The following is a 20,492-nucleotide window of genomic DNA, read 5'->3' as shown; positions in this document are numbered from 1 at the left end:
ATCACCCACATGTCGCATTGCCGTAACCAAATAAATAAAACTAAGTGTAATAATTTTTCTATGAACTTGCTATTTATAAGGACATACTTCCCACATACCATAATTTTCAGCATTCTAATAATGGTCTTAAAATGGGTTTTGCCACATATATTTTTGAAATTTATGATTAATAATGTCAGGTGTAACATTTACTGCAAAGGGTACTTTATAAGCCTGAATGAAGCTGGGCATAATAAGCTAGTATACTGCTTGTTAAGGCTGCTAAATATTTAACTTTAAGGTGTTTTCAGCTCCATTTGAGCCACCTTCAGTACAAACTCTACCTTTGATATTCTAAGAACAGCATTTAGAATATAACTTTAAATAGAACAACTTAAAAAGAATAAATTCATATTGAACTTAGAACAAACTCTTTAAATTTAAACTTAAATTTAAATCCAAGTTTAAATTTTACAAAAACATTTTTAAATCTATAATTTAATTTAAAATCTAAATTTAATTTTCAAATCCTTAAAATCCAAATTTAAGATCTTTAAATTTATAAAGTATTTTAAATTATTGTTAACTAGCAAGAACCCATTGAAATTGATTTTATTCAATTAAAATACAATGAGCTTCCTCCCACTGGTCCTCTCTCTCAATGGCTTTTTTCAATTTTGTATCAGGTCCCAGAGTGGCAATTTAGCATTCCTGAGGTTAACCAACTTCAACTGGTAGGGTTTCAATTAATGGTGATTATGTCAATTTCATTGACTGTTATAAAACTCTTAACTAACGAACAGTCATATGTTCAAGTTTATTTTTCTTTTAGTTGGTAGATTTGTCAAGAAAGCCATTAATTGGCATTAAGTAATGAATTGGACAGTTAAAATCATGTTTTGATCTCATCATGAAATAATCTATATCTATATAGGTGAACAGGTATGCACAGTATTGTAAAAAAAAATCTGTTTTGTTAGTCTGTATAAAAATATACTATAACATAACAGTTCAGAGATCATACTGTGAATGGTGTTTGTATGTGGTGGTAGCCCCAAGTCTCCATTCATGCATAGGGGTGGTTGGATCTCGATAGCTATAAGGGTGCGGGAGATATGAGGCTGAAAGTGGTTGAAAGTGGCTTTCTATTTCGAATGTTTTGTTCGATTTTTTCGAATTTGTTCAAATTAAATTCGAACATAAAATTCGAATTGGTTCGATTATAGAACGATTGAAAACGTTCCAGAAACGTTGAAATTTGTTCGTTTGACTAAACGTAAAAATTCTCTAATTAGTCTGGAAACGGGGGACCTAATTCTTGCATTTTGTGAAAACAGGTAAAATTAGCTATAATGTAATTATCTTAATCTTCACTATCGTTACTTTTTGCCCAGCAAAGCGGGTCCTTGCAGCTAGATTCTAGATTACTTAGAAAAACAGTCTTTTATATATATAAAAAAAACTATACTATTACATACAAATAAAAACCCAGCAAAGCGAGATCTTGCAGCTAGTAGTAAAATAAAAGCAGAGATTGGTGCTAAAAGTTTGTAGATGGCACTGTGGTCAATATTGATAAAACTAATTTATTGAAAAAAACAATGCAAAGTGTTTTTTAATTAATGTGTAATCTCATGTAGTAAATTTCCTCCATATTTGAAGAGTTCAGAACTGTTACCATCTGGGCCAGCAGCTTTTCTATGTTTTAGAGAAAATATTATTTCTTTATACAACCCCAACAAAAAAAATCTTGGACAGCACGTTCTCTAGCTTATCCTTCAATAATATCAAATAGAAAAATTTTGTACGCTTATAATTATATTAATAAACTTTTGTTATAACTGAAGATTTTACATAAAAAATTTTCATGTTGACAATACATAAAAAAGTTATGAGCAGTTGGAAAAGCATGTGTGACAAATAATACCTCAGACAGTACATTAATATTTAGTTATTTCACCTTTGGCTTGTATAACAGCGTTCATATGATTGTGAGAATAGTCGGGGATACTAATTCGCTAGGAAGTTAATATCATTTAATCGGCGCTAGTTCGTGAAATTAGTTCTCTAAAGTTTCGGATTGTTGAGATCCGATCTTATTTTATTCATAGGAGGGTTGTTAAATATTAAAGAGGATATAGACGGCGAAGTCTTTATCCAACGTCAGGATTCCTGTGACACCAGTTAATCGAATTTGGATATGCGGATTAACACGCATGAGGGGTCTGATTCAGAGATCGAGGAGACATTATATTAACTAATAATAAAAGGAATTTAATAAACATATATATAAGTAAACTATACAAAAATGGAGTTACAAATGAATGAGACACNGGCGAAGTCTTTATCCAACGTCAGGATTCCTGTGACACCAGTTAATCGAATTTGGATATGCGGATTAACACGCATGAGGGGTCTGATTCAGAGATCGAGGAGACATTATATTAACTAATAATAAAAGGAATTTAATAAACATATATATAACTAAACTATACAAAAATGGAGTTACAAATGAATGAGACACAATGAATTCAACTTATATATGTAGAGAGAGAGAGCTCACAATTTCATATTAAAACATACAACTTGTTAGTTGTCCTTCCTTTCCTCCCTATGAGATGTATTTACTTCTCTCCTGGAGTTCTCTGCCTTCTGTTCATGGAGAGATCAACTTAACTGAGAATATTTATGTCTATGGAAGTAAGCCTTTTGTATACTGTATTTGCTCATAGCATAGGGCGTTGGCCTTTAGGAGCTTGTATGGATTTCGTCTGAATACTCTGGGATCTGTTGACGAACTCCCCGAATTCGGCTGAACTTCGCCGATATCTTCCCATTTACGACCAATTATCATTCGAGGCTTCATCCATGTGAACGGATGGGAAGGGGAAGAAATAAGGGGTAGATATTTCCCATCGTGGCGAGATTTTTAACAGATAAGGGAAAAACAGAGGATGCTCATACTTCTGTCAAAGAAAGTGACTCTCTTCTTTGCTTTCCCAAGCTAGAAAAACGTTAATTTCCCTTCAAATTGAAAGAATATTTAATTCTAAATTATTATTTTAGATCCGGGGCTATTCGGATCTCACATGATCATTCATCATATCAACAAAAGCCAGGCATTCATTTGGAGTAATTTCATCCCAAATTTGCTCAACTTCTTGGAGGACTTTTTTCAATGCTTTTTTAAATTTTACCCTACATATTTTCTACATATAGGGGAAAGGTCGAGACTGCTCAATGGCCATTTTAATGTGTTAATATTGTTGGGCCAGCCAAGCCTTGTTGGTTTTAGCAGTATGACAACTTGCAACCTGCTGGAAAATAAAATGTCTGTGATATTGTAATTTTTCGAATATTGGTAATAGGTTTTCCTCAAGGATTTGTTAGTATTTTGCTGCATTTACTGATACTTCAATGAAATGCAAATTTCCCATACCTTGGGCTGACATGCAATCCCACATCCTAACACTTGCTGGGAATTTTACATTGTGCTGTAGACAGTCATGATGGAATGCATTTTCTCACTTTCTAATGACTTTTTTCTATTGCCTTCGATGCAGACTTCAAACTTTGCCTCTTCACTAAAAATAACCTGCTTCCACTGCTGTTGTGTCCACCATTGGTGCTCTTTGGCATACTTCAATTGATCTTTTATTTGTGTTTTTGTCTTTGTCCAAGAAAACAAATCACATGCCATAATTGTTAACTAAAAATAATATTTTCTTACCTGATAGAAGCTGTAGCCAAGTTTGTGCAGATAGATACTAGTTTCTTTTGTAACTTCCTTTCCAGTAACTTTATTCCATTTGTTCACTAATTCACTGAGTGATGCCCTTTGATTTTTAAAATTATTTCATAAAGGTGCTTGTGATCAGTCTTTGTTATAGTTGCTGGCCTTCCAGTTGATTTTTCTGGATGAATTTTACCAGTTTATTGATATTTTGAAACAATATCCCATACTGTGGAATTACCAATTTTTAATTATTTTGCAATTTTTTTAAGGATTTGCTTTATCTGTGGATGATGATAATTACTTAATGTACATCAACACTTACAGCCTTACCAGGTGCCATTTTCATTAAACAAATACACCTCAATAATGTTAATACAGAAAAATATGCAAATATCACATCAGCTCATTTACATATTTAGGAACAGGTCATTTAATGTATTGTCAGAGATATTATTTGTCAGAAATGGCTCTCTCCAAGCTTTTTTTTTGTCATACATGCTTTTTTTCAACTGCTCATAACATTTTTTATGTATTATCAACATGAACAATTTTTTATGTAAAATCTTTAGTTATAATAAAAGTTTACAAATATAAAATAATTATAAGTGTACAGAATTTTTCTGTTTGATATTATTGAAGGATAAGCTAGAGATTAATTAAAATAATATGCTGTCCAAGGTTTTTTTTGTCAGGGTTGTATTCTTTCACTGTGGTTTACTCTACATCCTTAAACTTCATTCAAGTTCACTATAATAGGACAACTTGAATTGAACCATAAATTTATAATGCTGAATCCATTTGTCAGATGGAATAATATTTAAGTTTTCATTGTCTATTTCTTCTCTATTCAATTTCTTAAGAATTTTATATGCCTTGTTCTGTCTTCCATATATATCTTTCTCTACATAGTTAACAAATCTTTTTCAGTATTCTATTTAATGTACTTGTTAGAATTTGACATGGGTGTCTTGGGAAAATCTGCATTTAGCAAGGGTGCCATGAATCAAAAAAGTTTGGGAACCACTGGGTTAGAATTTTACATTTTTAAAATAAAATAAAATTATAAATTTATTTTGAAATGTATGCATAAAGTAGTCTCTATTTCATAGTACAATAAAGTGAAAATGCATGTTTTGTTACATTAATTAATATAAATTCTCACTTACTTAAAGGAAGAATGCAATATGCAATAATAATATGTTTTATATCAGCACAATAATGCCAAACTGGTTCAATTCCTTGACTTAACAATGATGAGCCAATAAAATTGTAATCACCAAAATAATCATCCAAACTTGTAGGAACACTCTTTATAATTATACCATTATCCAACAATTCTTTATATAAGGATTCTAAAGATCTAAATTCAAAATAGATAATTAAATAAATATAACTCAACTTATTAAAAAATATTTAAGTATAAATCAGCTAAAAATAAACATGGATATTATTGCTTATTTGTGATCAAAATAAGCAATAATTTATTATTATTCATCTTAAAATAAATAGTAGTTTTTTTATAAAAACACAATAATAAATTTTTAAAATTATTTAAAAATTTAAAATTATTGTTGTTTAAAAAATCAAATCATCTAAAAGAAAGAGAAAAACAGATCATTAGAATATATGTTACCTATCTGCTGTCAAATCTCTCTTCTTTTTAGTTTTCTTTCCTCTTACTTTTCCCTTTCTTTTTTTTAACTTTATTCCTTTATCCTTTGCTAGAGCCTGATAAGAACCAAAATAAAAATAAACTGACAAAATTTCTCAAGTATTTTTCAAAAAAATTAAACATTTCATTTCTAATTTTAGATTAAGGTAATATTTAGCATTATTATTTTCTTAAATTCATAGTTTTTTTGTTACATAATCATATATATTCAATATTTCACAAAATTAAAAATTTTTTATACAGAACCAATAAACAATAACATACACCTCGAATAACAGACGCTGCGAACAACGGACTTTCTGTTTGGCCGTTACGTGAGGCAAACAATGGACTGGCTGCGAACAAGTGCAAATGATGTTTCCACTTTTTTGCCATTGCTAATGACAATCTGCTATTTTTATAATATATTAGTGTTATTAGAATATATTATTAGTATATCTGAAGTACAGAGCTCCCGTTGGGATTCGGCTTGCTCCCTTGTTTATTACGTACATCACCTCAGTGCAGGATATTTACATTTATTCAAAGTGTTGTGCAAATCATGGTTTCTAAAAAAACAGAAAGTTGATTTCAATTGAAACAAAGCAAGAAATCATCAGAAGGAGTGAAAGTTGACAAAAACTTTCTTGTCAAATGGGAAGAGGTTCAGGAGTTTACAAACATTTATTATCCAAACAGAGCTGAGGCCAACAGGATCTCTACAATGACACCCTTGCCTGTCATTTCCAACAGATGTTGAAGAAGAGAGAGAAACAGACTACCTTGGACATGTTTTTCAAGAAGCCAGCAGGCAAAAAACAAAGGATGGAACAAGAGGAGTTGACCCTGCAAGCTCCAGTAGCCTCTCCTGAATCTAACTCTGATTAAAAAACAATAAAAAGAGACCTGCTGCAATGTGTAAAAAGTCTGTATCTGTATGAATGTGTGAAGAAAGTGTTCCTCCACATCCTCCTCACATCTGACTACCTGGCATAATTGGTGACTACTCCATTTTCATTTTTTTTATGGTACAGTACAGTTATTTTATGCTGCGGAACAAATTATATGTTTTAACATGTATTTCTATGGAAAAATGCATTTCGTATAATGGACTTTTCACTTAACTGACGTGTACCTGGAACGGATTAAGTACGTTATATGAGGCACCACTGTATACTGTATTTGAATCAGCTGGTTTAGAGATATATGTTGGTTTTTTTTNTTGTATGTTTTAACATGTATTTCTATGGAAAAATGCATTTCGTATAATGGACTTTTCACTTAACTGACGTGTACCTGGAACGGATTAAGTACGTTATATGAGGCACCACTGTATACTGTATTTGAATCAGCTGGTTTAGAGATATATGTTGGTTTTTTTTCTATCTTGTTGATATATATGTTGGTTTTTTTTTTCTATCTTGTTCCTTAAATGTGGCTAAACCTTGTTGCTTGTTTGTATTCATTTTTAATGTTGCTGGTTTATTCCAAGCTTATGGTAAACTTGTTCTTGGTTCTATTTTTTCTCCTTTACTAATAAAAAAGTAAGATGTACTGCATGCTTGGCAACTACCAAGAAGTCTTGCACTGTATGAGCAAAAAGCATTGATCATTTTCCATTGGTCATTAAGATGAAAAAAATATATACTGCCATTAAGCTAATATATTAATGTTGATTCTTTTATCAGTTTTCTTACATCCTATGTTGATGACAGCAAATCTAGCATGTACAGTACTTTTTCTTTTGCAATAAACATTAGAGTATAAAAATTTTTGCATTAATATTTTTATTTTTAATATAAAACATACATTTTTATAAAAATGTATCAATACAAATTCATTTTTATAAAATAAAATTTTAATGACATTTAAAAAAATAATCAAAAGAAATGTAATATAGATGATTAACTTTCCTTTATGCAATTTACTTATAATGGAATTTGTTAGCTAGATTTAGGTGCGTGCATTTGTAGAATACATTTAACAAAAGCTGTATATTTTTGAATATTTTGAGTAACTTTATGAAAATGGCCTGTTTATTTTAATTTTTTTCCCTGCTCTAATGAATTTTCTACAAAAAAAATCATCCTCAAAAGTGACAGGAAATAAAATTATTTCTTAAAACTATGTTCACTGCACCTATGTAAGTACATGTGTTTGTAGCTATGTTTTTCAAATTTCCATCGCAAGAAGTCACTTTACCACAGCGCCATCTGATTTAGGCAGGAAACATATACAGTATAGTTGATATAGAACTTTGTTTTGTTCCTCTTACAAATACAAGATACTACTACTAATATAATAAGTGATATCAAAATGCCAAATAAGGTACAAACATGTTACAATATTTTAAGTTTTACATAAATCTACACATGCAAATTCATATAGAAATTATTACTTATATATATATAATAAATGAAATCCTGTAATTTCATTAGTTTTGGTGTTATAAAATTATTCTATTTTGGAATTAATTAATGTATTTTTAAAAGTGGATAAACTAAAAGAATGCTAATGTTTTAACTTCACTAACAGATCATTCTAAGGCATGGACAGTTGAAAATTGAATGCAAATGTCGGAAGGGTGAATAAATGGACTTTGATGTTAAGAGAAGAAAATAAAACTCTGCCAATACATAACAATATTATACAATAAAATATAAATAGTTTCAAATATTCTTTACCTTCAAAACTAATTTTACATCATATAGTTTAAAAATCCTACCACTTTTAAAACTTCTAATTCAAATCTCATTATTTCATCAACTTGCATTCGAACTTCTTCCTTCACTTCTATAAACTTTTGTTGCCTTATCATTTCTTTTTCATACAACTGAAGATCATTATTTATTTCATTTTGATTTTCCCATAGAGCTGATGACAAAAGATTCATAAATGTATCATTATATGTTTTTATTGAAAATATTTTTATTAAAAAAATATAACTGTTTTTAAAATTTATTATGGAAAGTTAGCATTACATACTAGAGAAAAGATCATCTCACAGCTTATTCCAAGCTGTTTTTTTTTTCTAACTGTTCTGAATTATCAGTAAGTTAAAAATTAATTTATTAATATGTAAGATGACAATATTATCTTTTGTAAGAAATTATGTCATAGATAAATCCAAAAACTGAAAATACTAATAAATATTTTACAATGTAAATTATCTTAGAAAACATTTTATCACAAAAAGTGACTCCTCAAATGTTTTTAGCATTTTCTGTTTTTGAATGACAACATTTCCTACCTTTAAAACAAAATACATTAATCAGATTGTTGGATTTTCCAGATTATTTTATTCTAGAAATATTTGATACATTAACCTAGTAAAATTGACATCATATTCAATTGATGGTAGAAATAGACATAAAATGATACAAGTGGACTTTTTATTGAAAATTTGAAATTATTTCATTTATAGCTCTATTGAAATCATTTAATCTTAAATATTATAGACTTTGGAAATATTTCAAATACTTTGGTTAACTTTGTATTATTTTACATCTATTCATATCAATTAGAACAAACTGAACTAATTTGAGATCAATTAAAATCTTTTATAATCAATTAAAAACAAAATTGTAAAAAATTATCACCTCAGAAAAATCAAGCACATGTTTAAGTAACCTATATTTGACTTTTCTTCATAAAGTAACATCACATATACACGTGTATATAGTGTTACTTTGAAAAAAAATCACTTAACAATTTATATAAATTAAAAATATTTGATGGCTTTTAATTTAAACTATTGTAACTTTTTTTTGGTCATACTTTTATCTACAAAATAAAAAGAAATTTGAGTTTAAAACTTATATTTCAAAAATATATGGATATAACAATATATCAATAATTAAAAATCCCTATATATGTGTAAATAGTTATATTTGTAATTAATATTAATTTTTAGAAATTTAATTAATTAACATTTTAAATAATTAACATAAGATGAATTAAACTTTCTATAATAAAAATTCCAAAACTTCTCTCTCTCTCTCAAAAACAAAATCAAACACATTTTTATAAGCACAAAAATAAATTTAAAGTTGTCTAAAGATTTACAGAATTCTCTTCCATTTCCATTACACATATACTGTCAAAATAATGTGAGGTCACTGATTTAGTTCAAAAATAGCCTATATTTATGTCAGGACAACAAGTGGGTTGGAAGATCATATGCAAGTGTGATTTGGACACTGAATCAAGATTACCATTTACAAGAGAACTTATTTAATTGAATAAAAACATGCTTACAAAAATTTTGTCTATTAGTTACATATAAAGAATTCCTTCTTATTATTGGACTAAGACAAGAGTCCAGAGAGAGTCCAAATATCGCTGTCTATGTCAATGTTAAGTCCCTTGGTGATGGATGGCTTGAGTTGATAGCTCCACGGTGCTTTGTCTGGTGAATTTTGGATCAGGTAGGACTGGGGTCAGCTGAGGTGTTCATCCACAGTTGGCTGCTCAAGAAACACAACACAAGGAACTTAAATTTTGTTTATGCAGTTGGAGTGTATCCTGATAGGCTAGAAAGATAGACAAGAAAGGATGGATCCAGAATGAGAACTTTTACAGGTTAAATCTTCAGAAATGGAACTTAGATCTTGGAGGAAGAACCTCGTGTCCTTGAGACATGAGTTTTTAAAGGGTTTTCTCCCCAATCTTGCTTTCTGATTGATCAATGATATCCCTCATAACTTTTCTATTGGTCCATCCTTGTCTCCAGGTGACAATTTTAGACCTATTGGGCTGCAGGAGAGGTTGATGTTGATGTTCAATCTGATGCCATATCCTGATGGTGATCAGATAGTGTTTATCAAACTTTGAAACTCCTTCTCATAACTCATGCCTTTTGTGTTTACATTTTTGACAGAAAATGAATGGGGACATCATCTCTTGAAACAACCTTCAAAAATCCACTAAGTGTTCAATCTTGTCTTCTCAGACTACAAAGATCTCTCACAATACAATCGCCACCTTCCTGCTACACTGGGCCAAATGTCTCTCTTCCACTCCCATCCAAAAAGTGTCCCTTTGAGGTTCCTTCATTATTTTATAAGCAAATCACAAAACCAGTCAGACTGGTTTTAATCAGTCAAAAGAGGGCTCTACTCCAGAAATAGAATGGGCCCCCATCGGCAAAGAAGAAATACATTATTAAGATAACAGAAGGAAACAGGAAAAAATAAATAAATAAAGTGAAAGAAAAATTAATACTAAATTCTATAAATTATGGTATACTTCCACAATATCTATGACAGTTTTGGACAAAGAGCCAGAAAACACAGCAGCTGAAGTAATTTTGCTGTCTTTCATTTGCTTACAAACTTTTGAGAAATGCTCCCTTTTTAAACAATTATTACAGGTTTCATTTCTTGCTGGTCACTTGGGGTGTGGGTGATACAACTAATTATACTAAAAACACTTCTTGTTGACAGCAGCTAAAGTCAAGAAAGGTTAAGGAGTGTCTGAGCTAGTGAGATGGGGTGCACTAGAAATTGTCATTTTTCACTGGAAGATGTGGACCTATGGCATTTACATTACCAGGAACAGAACTATATTCCAGATTGGATGAAAGTAATTTTAAAGCATGGGCTTGGACAGGGCCTCCTGAAATTTTAAAGAAGATTTTGTAGAAGTCTCTGTTGTATGTCTGATGTCAACAAGCCATCTATAAAGTTTCAGCAGAGACTTGGATCTACAGTCTTTACTAAGGGACATTAAAGCTTGATAAAACTGATCTCTGGACTCATCTGACTGTTTGCAGTGATTAGCCAACCAATATCTATAAAATACAATAGAACAAATCTATGCAAATATAGATAAATACAACAAAATTTATTTTATTAAGAAAGGATCAAAAGAAAATTGACGAAATTTGCAAGACTGTGACGGAAAATTGTGAAATTTGCAACTATAATGTGAACCAACGTTTAATGAAGCCCATGCAGTTTTCAAATCTGTTTGATGTTTTCTTAAGATATTCCAAGCATTGCCAAATACATTAATTAGTAAATAATAAATGCAAAAATAAACTAAAACAAAATTAAACAGAACAACTTTAATGTTGATAATATCTGTAGCATCAGCTCAGTCGGTTAGAGCATTGTGCTAATGGCGCGAAGGTCATAGGTTCAACCCTCACATAAGCCAATAATTTAGCCCTCTGCTAGGCACTGACTACAACTCCAGGTTAAGTACAATGCTCACCATACAGAACTACACAACTGTTTGGAAACTGTGTGATGAAGTCACTTATCTTCTAGAAGCTGCTCTTTCTATTATACCTACTTCTTCATCTGGTAATAATCTCCAGCAGCCCATTGTTATTTGTTGCCCTGTCTCATTATTAGAATCTTTGTAATTAGTTGGTTTCTCAACTGGTATTTGGTCTGTACCCAAATACCAGTTGAGAAAGGTAGAGTTTCCGGGTTTCCTTCACCTCATCTCCCGAACGGGGACCAGCTCCCTCTCAAGTCCTCCCAGAAGGCATACTATTTTATCTCTGTGGGGTGTTGTATTTTTCCTTCAAAATCTCTATTCAATATTTGCTGGACTTTGTTATCAATGGATTGCTCACTGCTGCTTTCTTTCATCTGTGGCTTTGAGTTACCCAAAAACATTGGTTAGGTTTGGTTGATTAAACATTGCAAACTGCAGACTTTCCTAGCTACCTATTTTTCCTCTTATTTAATAAATGACAATGGTAAGTATAAAAGTATAAACATAAGAAAATAACATGCAGAATAAAAATTGAAACATAACACATACACGTAACATAATATTACGTGTATGAGCCCTCACAAGGGACTAGTCATTTCTTATGAGCCCTCTTTGGGACTATTTTGAGCCCATCTTGGGACCCCTTCCACTAACCAACACGGATACCCTAATTATATAACATTCTTTGAAAAAAGCCTAAAACTACAAAAAAAAAAAAATTTGTAGTATTTCTGATGTTTGAAGAATTATCTGAGTTTGAGATGAGTTTCAGGGGGGTAATGTGGCCAGTGTGGCTCTTGTCAGAAATTATTGCCGTACCAGATATAAAGTAAATAAGCTGTAAATAAATTAATTGCCATTAATATCATTATTGTTGATTTTACTAAGAAAGTTACATATAGACAATAGCCAATGATAAGAGTTCATGAGTCAATTATTTCAGTTTTATTCACTGTAAAGAATTAGCATGCACTAAAATTGAGTCAGTTTCTAAATACATTGGTACCTCAGGTTACGAACGCCCCAGCATACGAAATTTTCAGGATACGACATGAAATTCGAACATATTTTTGCTCCACGTTACGAACAAAAACTCACCATACGACGTTACATTAGTTCGCATTTTTCATTTGTTTTTCTTACTACAGTTATTTTTTTAATGTATTACTTGGCTTTAATTTGAGTATGTTTTTCGTGTTGGAACGAATTATTTGGTTTTACATGTAATCGTATGGGAAAAGATGATCCACCTTACGACATTTTCATGATACGATCTCAGTTTCGGAACGGATTAATTTCGTATCCTGAGGTACCACTGTAGTTCTCTGAGAGTCATTACATAGAAACAGAATTACCAGAAATTTATCAGCTTTCAAGACACAAGTTTAAGTATGAATATTAATATTAATTAAAAAATGGATTGATGTATAAAAACCAGGCACAAACTAAAGATTAAGTATATGTATATGTGTCTTTAACATTTTCTAGAAAAACTGTAATAGCAGATAATATTTGCATCATTTGAAAGATTTTTATGTTTTGAAAGATGCTCTTGGTAAGATTAAACAAAGAAGAAGTTGTTGGTGAGGTCATAATTACCATTTAAAATTAACAGATAACCTACAGTAATGCATAATTCACATCGACTTTCAAATTGACCTTATAACATAGATAACCTGCAAATTATTTGCAAAAAATTACAATGCTTACTAAATAATTTGTACTTTTTTTAACTGAAATAAAATTAAAAATTATGAAATTTTAATATTCTAAATGAGATAAATATTACTACATATTATTTTTATTGGGTAATTACTTTTGTATTCAAGACATCCTTCAATAATAAGTGGAACACAACTGGAATGGGATGTAACAACATTTTCTGGAGTTTTCTATAATTAAAAACAATAGAACTTAATTAATTAGTTCACTTTATAACAATTATGAAATTCAAATTTGTAAAGATTGAAAAATTTATTTAATGAAAAATAAAATTAAATTCCAATGCAACTTAAACTGACATTTGTGAGTTTTTCCTTTTAACTCTACTCTGACTTTTTTATATCTAATTCTTTACTCACAATAACATATATTAAACCTGCATTATATTTTAGTCTTTGCAAATCTTCTATTATTTTTTCCCATATTATTCATAATTAGCTTACCATTAATTCATTCCAGAATAATAGAACATAAAATTAGGCAATTTATTTTTATTGTCTGCTTGTTTTATTAGCTATGAAAAGGAAATATGATATAAACAATATGAAACTAGTGAAGTGATATTGAAAAATGATTTACTGTCCCATATAATATTCAATGTGATATGGGAGTTAGTTATAACTAATAATTTGTTGAATTTATTTAACTGCTTAAAAAATCAAATTATTCATAATATTCTTACATTCCCAAATGTGAAAAACTAATTAATTAATATTAATTTATATTAACTGAAAATGAATTTTCAAGGAAGAGAAAATGCATATTTTTAATAGAAAATAAATGGACAAAATGTATAATCTCATGTGACTTACAATTATTTTATGTAAACTCTCACCAATTTGAAAAAAATTCACTCATCAAGACACAAACCAACAATTTCAGAAATTTAAATCAGGCATGGTGTCACCAAGCCATGTGGCGTTTGGTGAATAATTCCAAAAACTTACTCATAAATCACTCAAGACTTTTTTAACTTCAGTTTTCTTGAAAAGGTTTGAGAAGTATACTTTCTACCTTGGTTCAATAACAGTTCATACCAAGGCTTATCCACACAGCTATAAAGGTATCATTATATAAAATCTATGTTAATACTTCTTACAAACAGATATATATCATCCATGCTCTACAGTGGAATACTTTACACCTTGACTTCCTGAGTCTTCCCCACAGGCAACCCAAAGTGACCACTGGCTACCAGAATGTACCCTTAGTTATGTCACAATAAGTGCATGTTTGAGTAAATTATCCTACAAAGAAGTTAGAGAAGAGTTTAGGCATAAATTCCAGAAATTCGGTCCCACAAGGCAAACATTCAAGTTCTTGTGAATAAATTTTGGCAAATAGAGGCTGAGGAATTTGAGGCAGCCACCTGTATCTGCAGACACCATGCAGACAAGGAAGTTGCCAGGGGGGCAGCTGCCCCCTCCTAGAAATTCGAAAAATTATTTAAATGCTAAGTTTTAATTAAAATAATATTCTTAGGCTTCTTGTAAGTTTAAAAAAAAAAATGTTTTAATTAAGATATTTCTTCTCTGGTACATAGTAAATGATTAAAACTTTATGAATTTTTTTATTTTACCTACACATAATTCATATCCTCTATCAATTTATATCATCTTGCCCCTCCCTGGCCCATTGGCTGGCAACGCTCTTGCATGCAGACATTGTTTCTTAACTCAACTTGGTAGAGAACTTGGTATTCTACAAATCACTATAAAAAATCTTGCATTTTACATTAAAGAAATAAGCTTATCATATTCAGATATTTCATAAACTTGTTTATGCAACTTGTCAAGAAATGTGTTATGATCTATTTAAGGCTGCAGACTGGAAATTTTAATGAATAATATTTTATTTAGTGACAAGGCCACCTTTGTATTAATTTACATATGGCATAATATGTTTGACATTTTCAATAAAACTTTTAGTGAAAAATGTTGATAATTGCAATACACATTGAGACCTTATAAAAACTCTGTTTATGTTATATTATTACTGAAACATCTTACTAATTTTTTCTTATATATTTTTCTTTCTTTCACTACTTTTTTCTCTTTAACTTTTAGTTCCATTTTTTTCTATCTAAAAAATTCAAAATGATGTTTAAATAGCAATTTAAAGATTGTTTAAAAAATATAAATAATAAACTATATGTGGTAAAACTTATCCAAAATGGAACCTGAATAAAATGAAAACCTGCCAAACCCAAAAAACTATTTGGTAGTATGTTTTACAGGTTTAACTGTATAGATCAAGTATGTTTAAATAAGGTGACCAATCGTCCTTCTTTAGGGAGGACAGTCCTTTTTTAAGTTCTGTCCTCCTACATGTCCTCCTTTTCGATATTTGAAGACTAATCTGTAAATCTCCATATTCGATTGATGCCAAGCCAATCCATTGTATGTGATGTGTTTGTATTTAACGTGATGATTCATCAAGGCTTGGTACAGTGTGGCAAGATGTGATTATGAGATGCATATGCTCCGCACAAAGGACTTTGAGAGAGCACACCGCATGGAAGTGGCTTTGTTTACTTCTTACTGAAATATTACACAGCACATACATATGCAGTAGATATTATTATAGTGTATTATTGTTGCAATGAATAAAATGCTTCTTTTATTACGATATTTTTTCCTTCAATTTATTTGTGTCCTCTTTTTCATTGTAAAATAGTTGGTCACCTCAGTTTAAATGTATAAATGAGGATATTTGTTTGTTCGCTATGCACACCTAGGCTGTTTGACCAACTGCTACGAAATTTGGCATTTACGTTGACATACTTCTAACTTGGATAATGTCATACATCCCACCCCAAAATATTGATTGGATTTCTATATAGCAATTAATTTCTGTTTACATTCATTTGCTGCATTTACATGTAGTGCCATCTATTGGCAAAATGTTTAAGAAAATAATAAAACGATATATAATTGTTACAAAAAAGGATATAAGTTTTAAAAATATGCATTATATTAACTTAATATGCAACTAATCACCACACATATGCCGTAAATCCATCGGGCTAGTTTTAAGGCTAATTACTAAATAAATTACGTAATTAATTTGGCACTAGAGGTAAGCGTTAGGCGCCATCTCTTATTAATATTAATAATTATAAATAAATTAATTAATTTAAATAATTTAGAACCGCTGGGAGAAAAAATCGGCCCGGAGCGGGACTCGAACCCACAACTCCTGCTTACCGTGCAGATGCGTTGCCAGTTACGCTATCCGGACCTCCGATCCGATCTCCTCTTCCAGCGTATAACTATGTAACCATCGACGGTTATTACAATGCCGGCTGGGGACACATTCAGTGCCCACGTCCTACTCCTATAAGGCACTCAACCGGCCATCGCAAGCCCCGGCAAGGCGTAATATATATAATCATCGCTAAACCCGATGTAATATAGCTAATCACCAAACATATGCCGTAAATCCATCGGGCTAGTTTTAAGGCTAATTACTAAATAAATTACGTAATTAATTTGGCACTAATTTTTTTTCTCCCAGCGGTTCTAAATTATTTAAATTAATTAATTTATTTATAATTATTAATATTAATAAGAGATGGCGCCTAACGCTTACCTCTAGTGCCAAATTAATTACGTAATTTATTTAGTAATTAGCCTTAAAACTAGCCCGATGGATTTACGGCATATGTGTGGTGATTAGCTATATTACATCGGGTTTAGCGATGATTATAATATGCAACAATGATATAGCATGAAATAAATGTGCCATTATGCCATTACTGTGATAGGTAGCACATAGTACTTGCCTGTGTGAAGTAGTGTTTTGCCCCTGTACAGTACATCCTACTTTTCCTGTTAGCAATAGAGTCATGGCATGACTCTATTGCTAACAGGAAAAGTATGGTTATGTATCTAACTCTGTTCAGGGAAAAATCTTTGAATTGAAACAATGTGGTTTCTGATTAAAACCAGAAGTTCACTTATTGTTAATTTCAGCCTCCTGCTCTTAAGCTTTTCATATCTGATCTTGACATTCCATCTATGTAACTCCATTTTTGAAATTAAGGAAGGACAGACAGACAGACATACGACAGTGGGAATTTATAGGTGTACAATTTTTCAAATTGTAGCATAACAAATTGCAGCCCAATAAGTATCCTCCAATTGACCAATCTAACACATTTTAAAAATTCTTTGAATTGTGTACAGGAGAGGAATATAGAATTTTAAAAATGTGTTAGATTTAGTTTACAAATACTTTAAATATATGTAAATTTAAAAAAAATGTTTTTGCTTTAAACAATACCTTTTATGTATGCAACACACATCAATCTGTAAATTTTTTTATTTTTTAATAAAATTTTTTAATGGAAATAACAAAATGACTGAATTATTATATGAACAACCAAATATACTTATATTTATACATAATATACAAACAAAAATACTTACATTTTGTTCTACTGTTTGAGGATGAAAAATCAAATTTGAACCACCTTCTTTTTCAGATGGAAAATTGGGATAAGTGCTATGTTTACTTCTATAAAAAGAAAAGTTTTTAATATAGATTTGTTTTTAAATATTGTTAAAAAATATCATTTACAAATAATACATAATCTAAATTTAATACAATTATTTAAATTTATATCAATAAATGTTTTGTAATACATTATGTAGACCACAATAAAAATTTGAAATTATAATTTTCATTTTGTTAACATTTTCGTTTTGTCAATAACTGAAATTGTTACTTAAACAATTTCAGTTATTGACATTGTATTTAAATTATTTAATTAATAGATATTATTTATTGAAAAAGCTACTCTGAAAAAAATTATTTTTTTTTCTCAGATTGATCATTGTTATCTCAAATGTTAAGAAATTTAACTAGCTTTGTTAATTATGTTCCTAAAAATATTGTTATTAACAGAGATTGTAACAATGTGTTAAAAACTGTAAGGAAATTCTGCTATTGTGTCTTCTCACCAAATGTAAATAACTCAAATTTGTATTCTTATTATTTGACTATATATGACACAGAAATAAAGAGAGTTCAAAAACTAGTCCAGTTGTTTATGTTGAAACGGACTGTTATTTAAATGACATTATGATTATGTATGATTATGACAGAAAGATTATGTATTAATATTACGGATTGCAATATCCAACAACAAGTTGTTTAACTTTCCTGGCAACATTTAAAACTTTGTGTGGCATCATCTGTTATGATATTTTACTAAAAAACTTTTTATATTTATAATTATTATAAAATGGCAAAAAGCTTAATTTTGAGGGTAAAGATGAGTTNCGAGTCCCGCTCCGGGCCGATTTTTTCTCCCAGCGGTTCTAAATTATTTAAATTAATTAATTTATTTATAATTATTAATATTAATAAGAGATGGCGCCTAACGCTTACCTCTAGTGCCAAATTAATTACGTAATTTATTTAGTAATTAGCCTTAAAACTAGCCCGATGGATTTACGGCATATGTTTGGTGATTAGCTATATTACATCGGGTTTAGCGATGATTATATATATTACGCCTTGCCGGGGCTTGCGATGGCCGGTTGAGTGCCTTATAGGAGTAGGACGTGGGCACTGAATGTGTCCCCAGCCGGCATTGTAATAACCGTCGATGGTTACATAGTTATACGCTGGAAGAGGAGATCGGATCGGAGGTCCGGATAGCGTAACTGGCAACGCATCTGCACGGTAAGCAGGAGTTGTGGGTTCGAGTCCCGCTCCGGGCCGATTTTTTCTCCCAGCGGTTCTAAATTATTTAAATTAATTAATTTATTTATAATTATTAATATTAATAAGAGATGGCGCCTAACGCTTACCTCTAGTGCCAAATTAATTACGTAATTTATTTAGTAATTAGCCTTAAAACTAGCCCGATGGATTTACGGCATATGTGTGGTGATTAGCTATATTACATCGGGTTTAGCGATGATTATAATATGCAACAATGATATAGCATGAAATAAATGTGCCATTATGCCATTACTGTGATAGGTAGCACATAGTACTTGCCTGTGTGAAGTAGTGTTTTGCCCCTGTACAGTACATCCTACTTTTCCTGTTAGCAATAGAGTCATGGCATGACTCTATTGCTAACAGGAAAAGTATGGTTATGTATCTAACTCTGTTCAGGGAAAAATCTTTGAATTGAAACAATGTGGTTTCTGATTAAAACCAGAAGTTCACTTATTGTTAATTTCAGCCTCCTGCTCTTAAGCTTTTCATATCTGATCTTGACATTCCATCTATGTAACTCCATTTTTGAAATTAAGGAAGGACAGACAGACAGACATACGACAGTGGGAATTTATAGGTGTACAATTTTTCAAATTGTAGCATAACAAATTGCAGCCCAATAAGTATCCTCCAATTGACCAATCTAACACATTTTAAAAATTCTTTGAATTGTGTACAGGAGAGGAATATAGAATTTTAAAAATGTGTTAGATTTAGTTTACAAATACTTTAAATATATGTAAATTTAAAAAAAATGTTTTTGCTTTAAACAATACCTTTTATGTATGCAACACACATCAATCTGTAAATTTTTTTATTTTTTAATAAAATTTTTTAATGGAAATAACAAAATGACTGAATTATTATATGAACAACCAAATATACTTATATTTATACATAATATACAAACAAAAATACTTACATTTTGTTCTACTGTTTGAGGATGAAAAATCAAATTTGAACCACCTTCTTTTTCAGATGGAAAATTGGGATAAGTGCTATGTTTACTTCTATAAAAAGAAAAGTTTTTAATATAGATTTGTTTTTAAATATTGTTAAAAAATATCATTTACAAATAATACATAATCTAAATTTAATACAATTATTTAAATTTATATCAATAAATGTTTTGTAATACATTATGTAGACCACAATAAAAATTTGAAATTATAATTTTCATTTTGTTAACATTTTCGTTTTGTCAATAACTGAAATTGTTACTTAAACAATTTCAGTTATTGACATTGTATTTAAATTATTTAATTAATAGATATTATTTATTGAAAAAGCTACTCTGAAAAAAATTATTTTTTTTTCTCAGATTGATCATTGTTATCTCAAATGTTAAGAAATTTAACTAGCTTTGTTAATTATGTTCCTAAAAATATTGTTATTAACAGAGATTGTAACAATGTGTTAAAAACTGTAAGGAAATTCTGC

General features: G+C 30.1%; 1 protein-coding gene across 2 annotated transcripts in view; it reads right to left on the bottom strand.

Annotated features, from left to right (window-relative positions):
- LOC111614594 (IQ and AAA domain-containing protein 1-like) overlaps positions 1 to 20,492 on the bottom strand; it is a 97,325-nt gene that overhangs the window by 34,019 nt on the left and 42,814 nt on the right. For both annotated transcript variants that reach the window (XR_002754961.1, XM_023355964.1), the window contains exons 8-12: positions 19,975 to 20,062; positions 13,411 to 13,486; positions 8,092 to 8,240; positions 5,349 to 5,443; positions 4,882 to 5,075 (exon numbers count right to left, since the gene is read on the bottom strand). Coding sequence is in view for 1 of the 2 variants with exons in the window: in XM_023355964.1 (XP_023211732.1) it covers positions 4,882 to 5,075; positions 5,349 to 5,443; positions 8,092 to 8,240; positions 13,411 to 13,486; positions 19,975 to 20,062 (602 nt within the window). In the remaining variant the exon portion in view is untranslated. The remainder of the gene's footprint in view (positions 1 to 4,881; positions 5,076 to 5,348; positions 5,444 to 8,091; positions 8,241 to 13,410; positions 13,487 to 19,974; positions 20,063 to 20,492) is intronic.

This window comes from Centruroides sculpturatus, unplaced genomic scaffold (genome assembly GCF_000671375.1).
Source record: "Centruroides sculpturatus isolate CEXI.00-Female unplaced genomic scaffold, Cexi_2.0 scaffold768, whole genome shotgun sequence".
NCBI classification, from domain to species: Eukaryota; Metazoa; Arthropoda; class Arachnida; order Scorpiones; family Buthidae; genus Centruroides; species Centruroides sculpturatus.
This window is presented reverse-complemented; position numbering and strand designations above follow the sequence as displayed.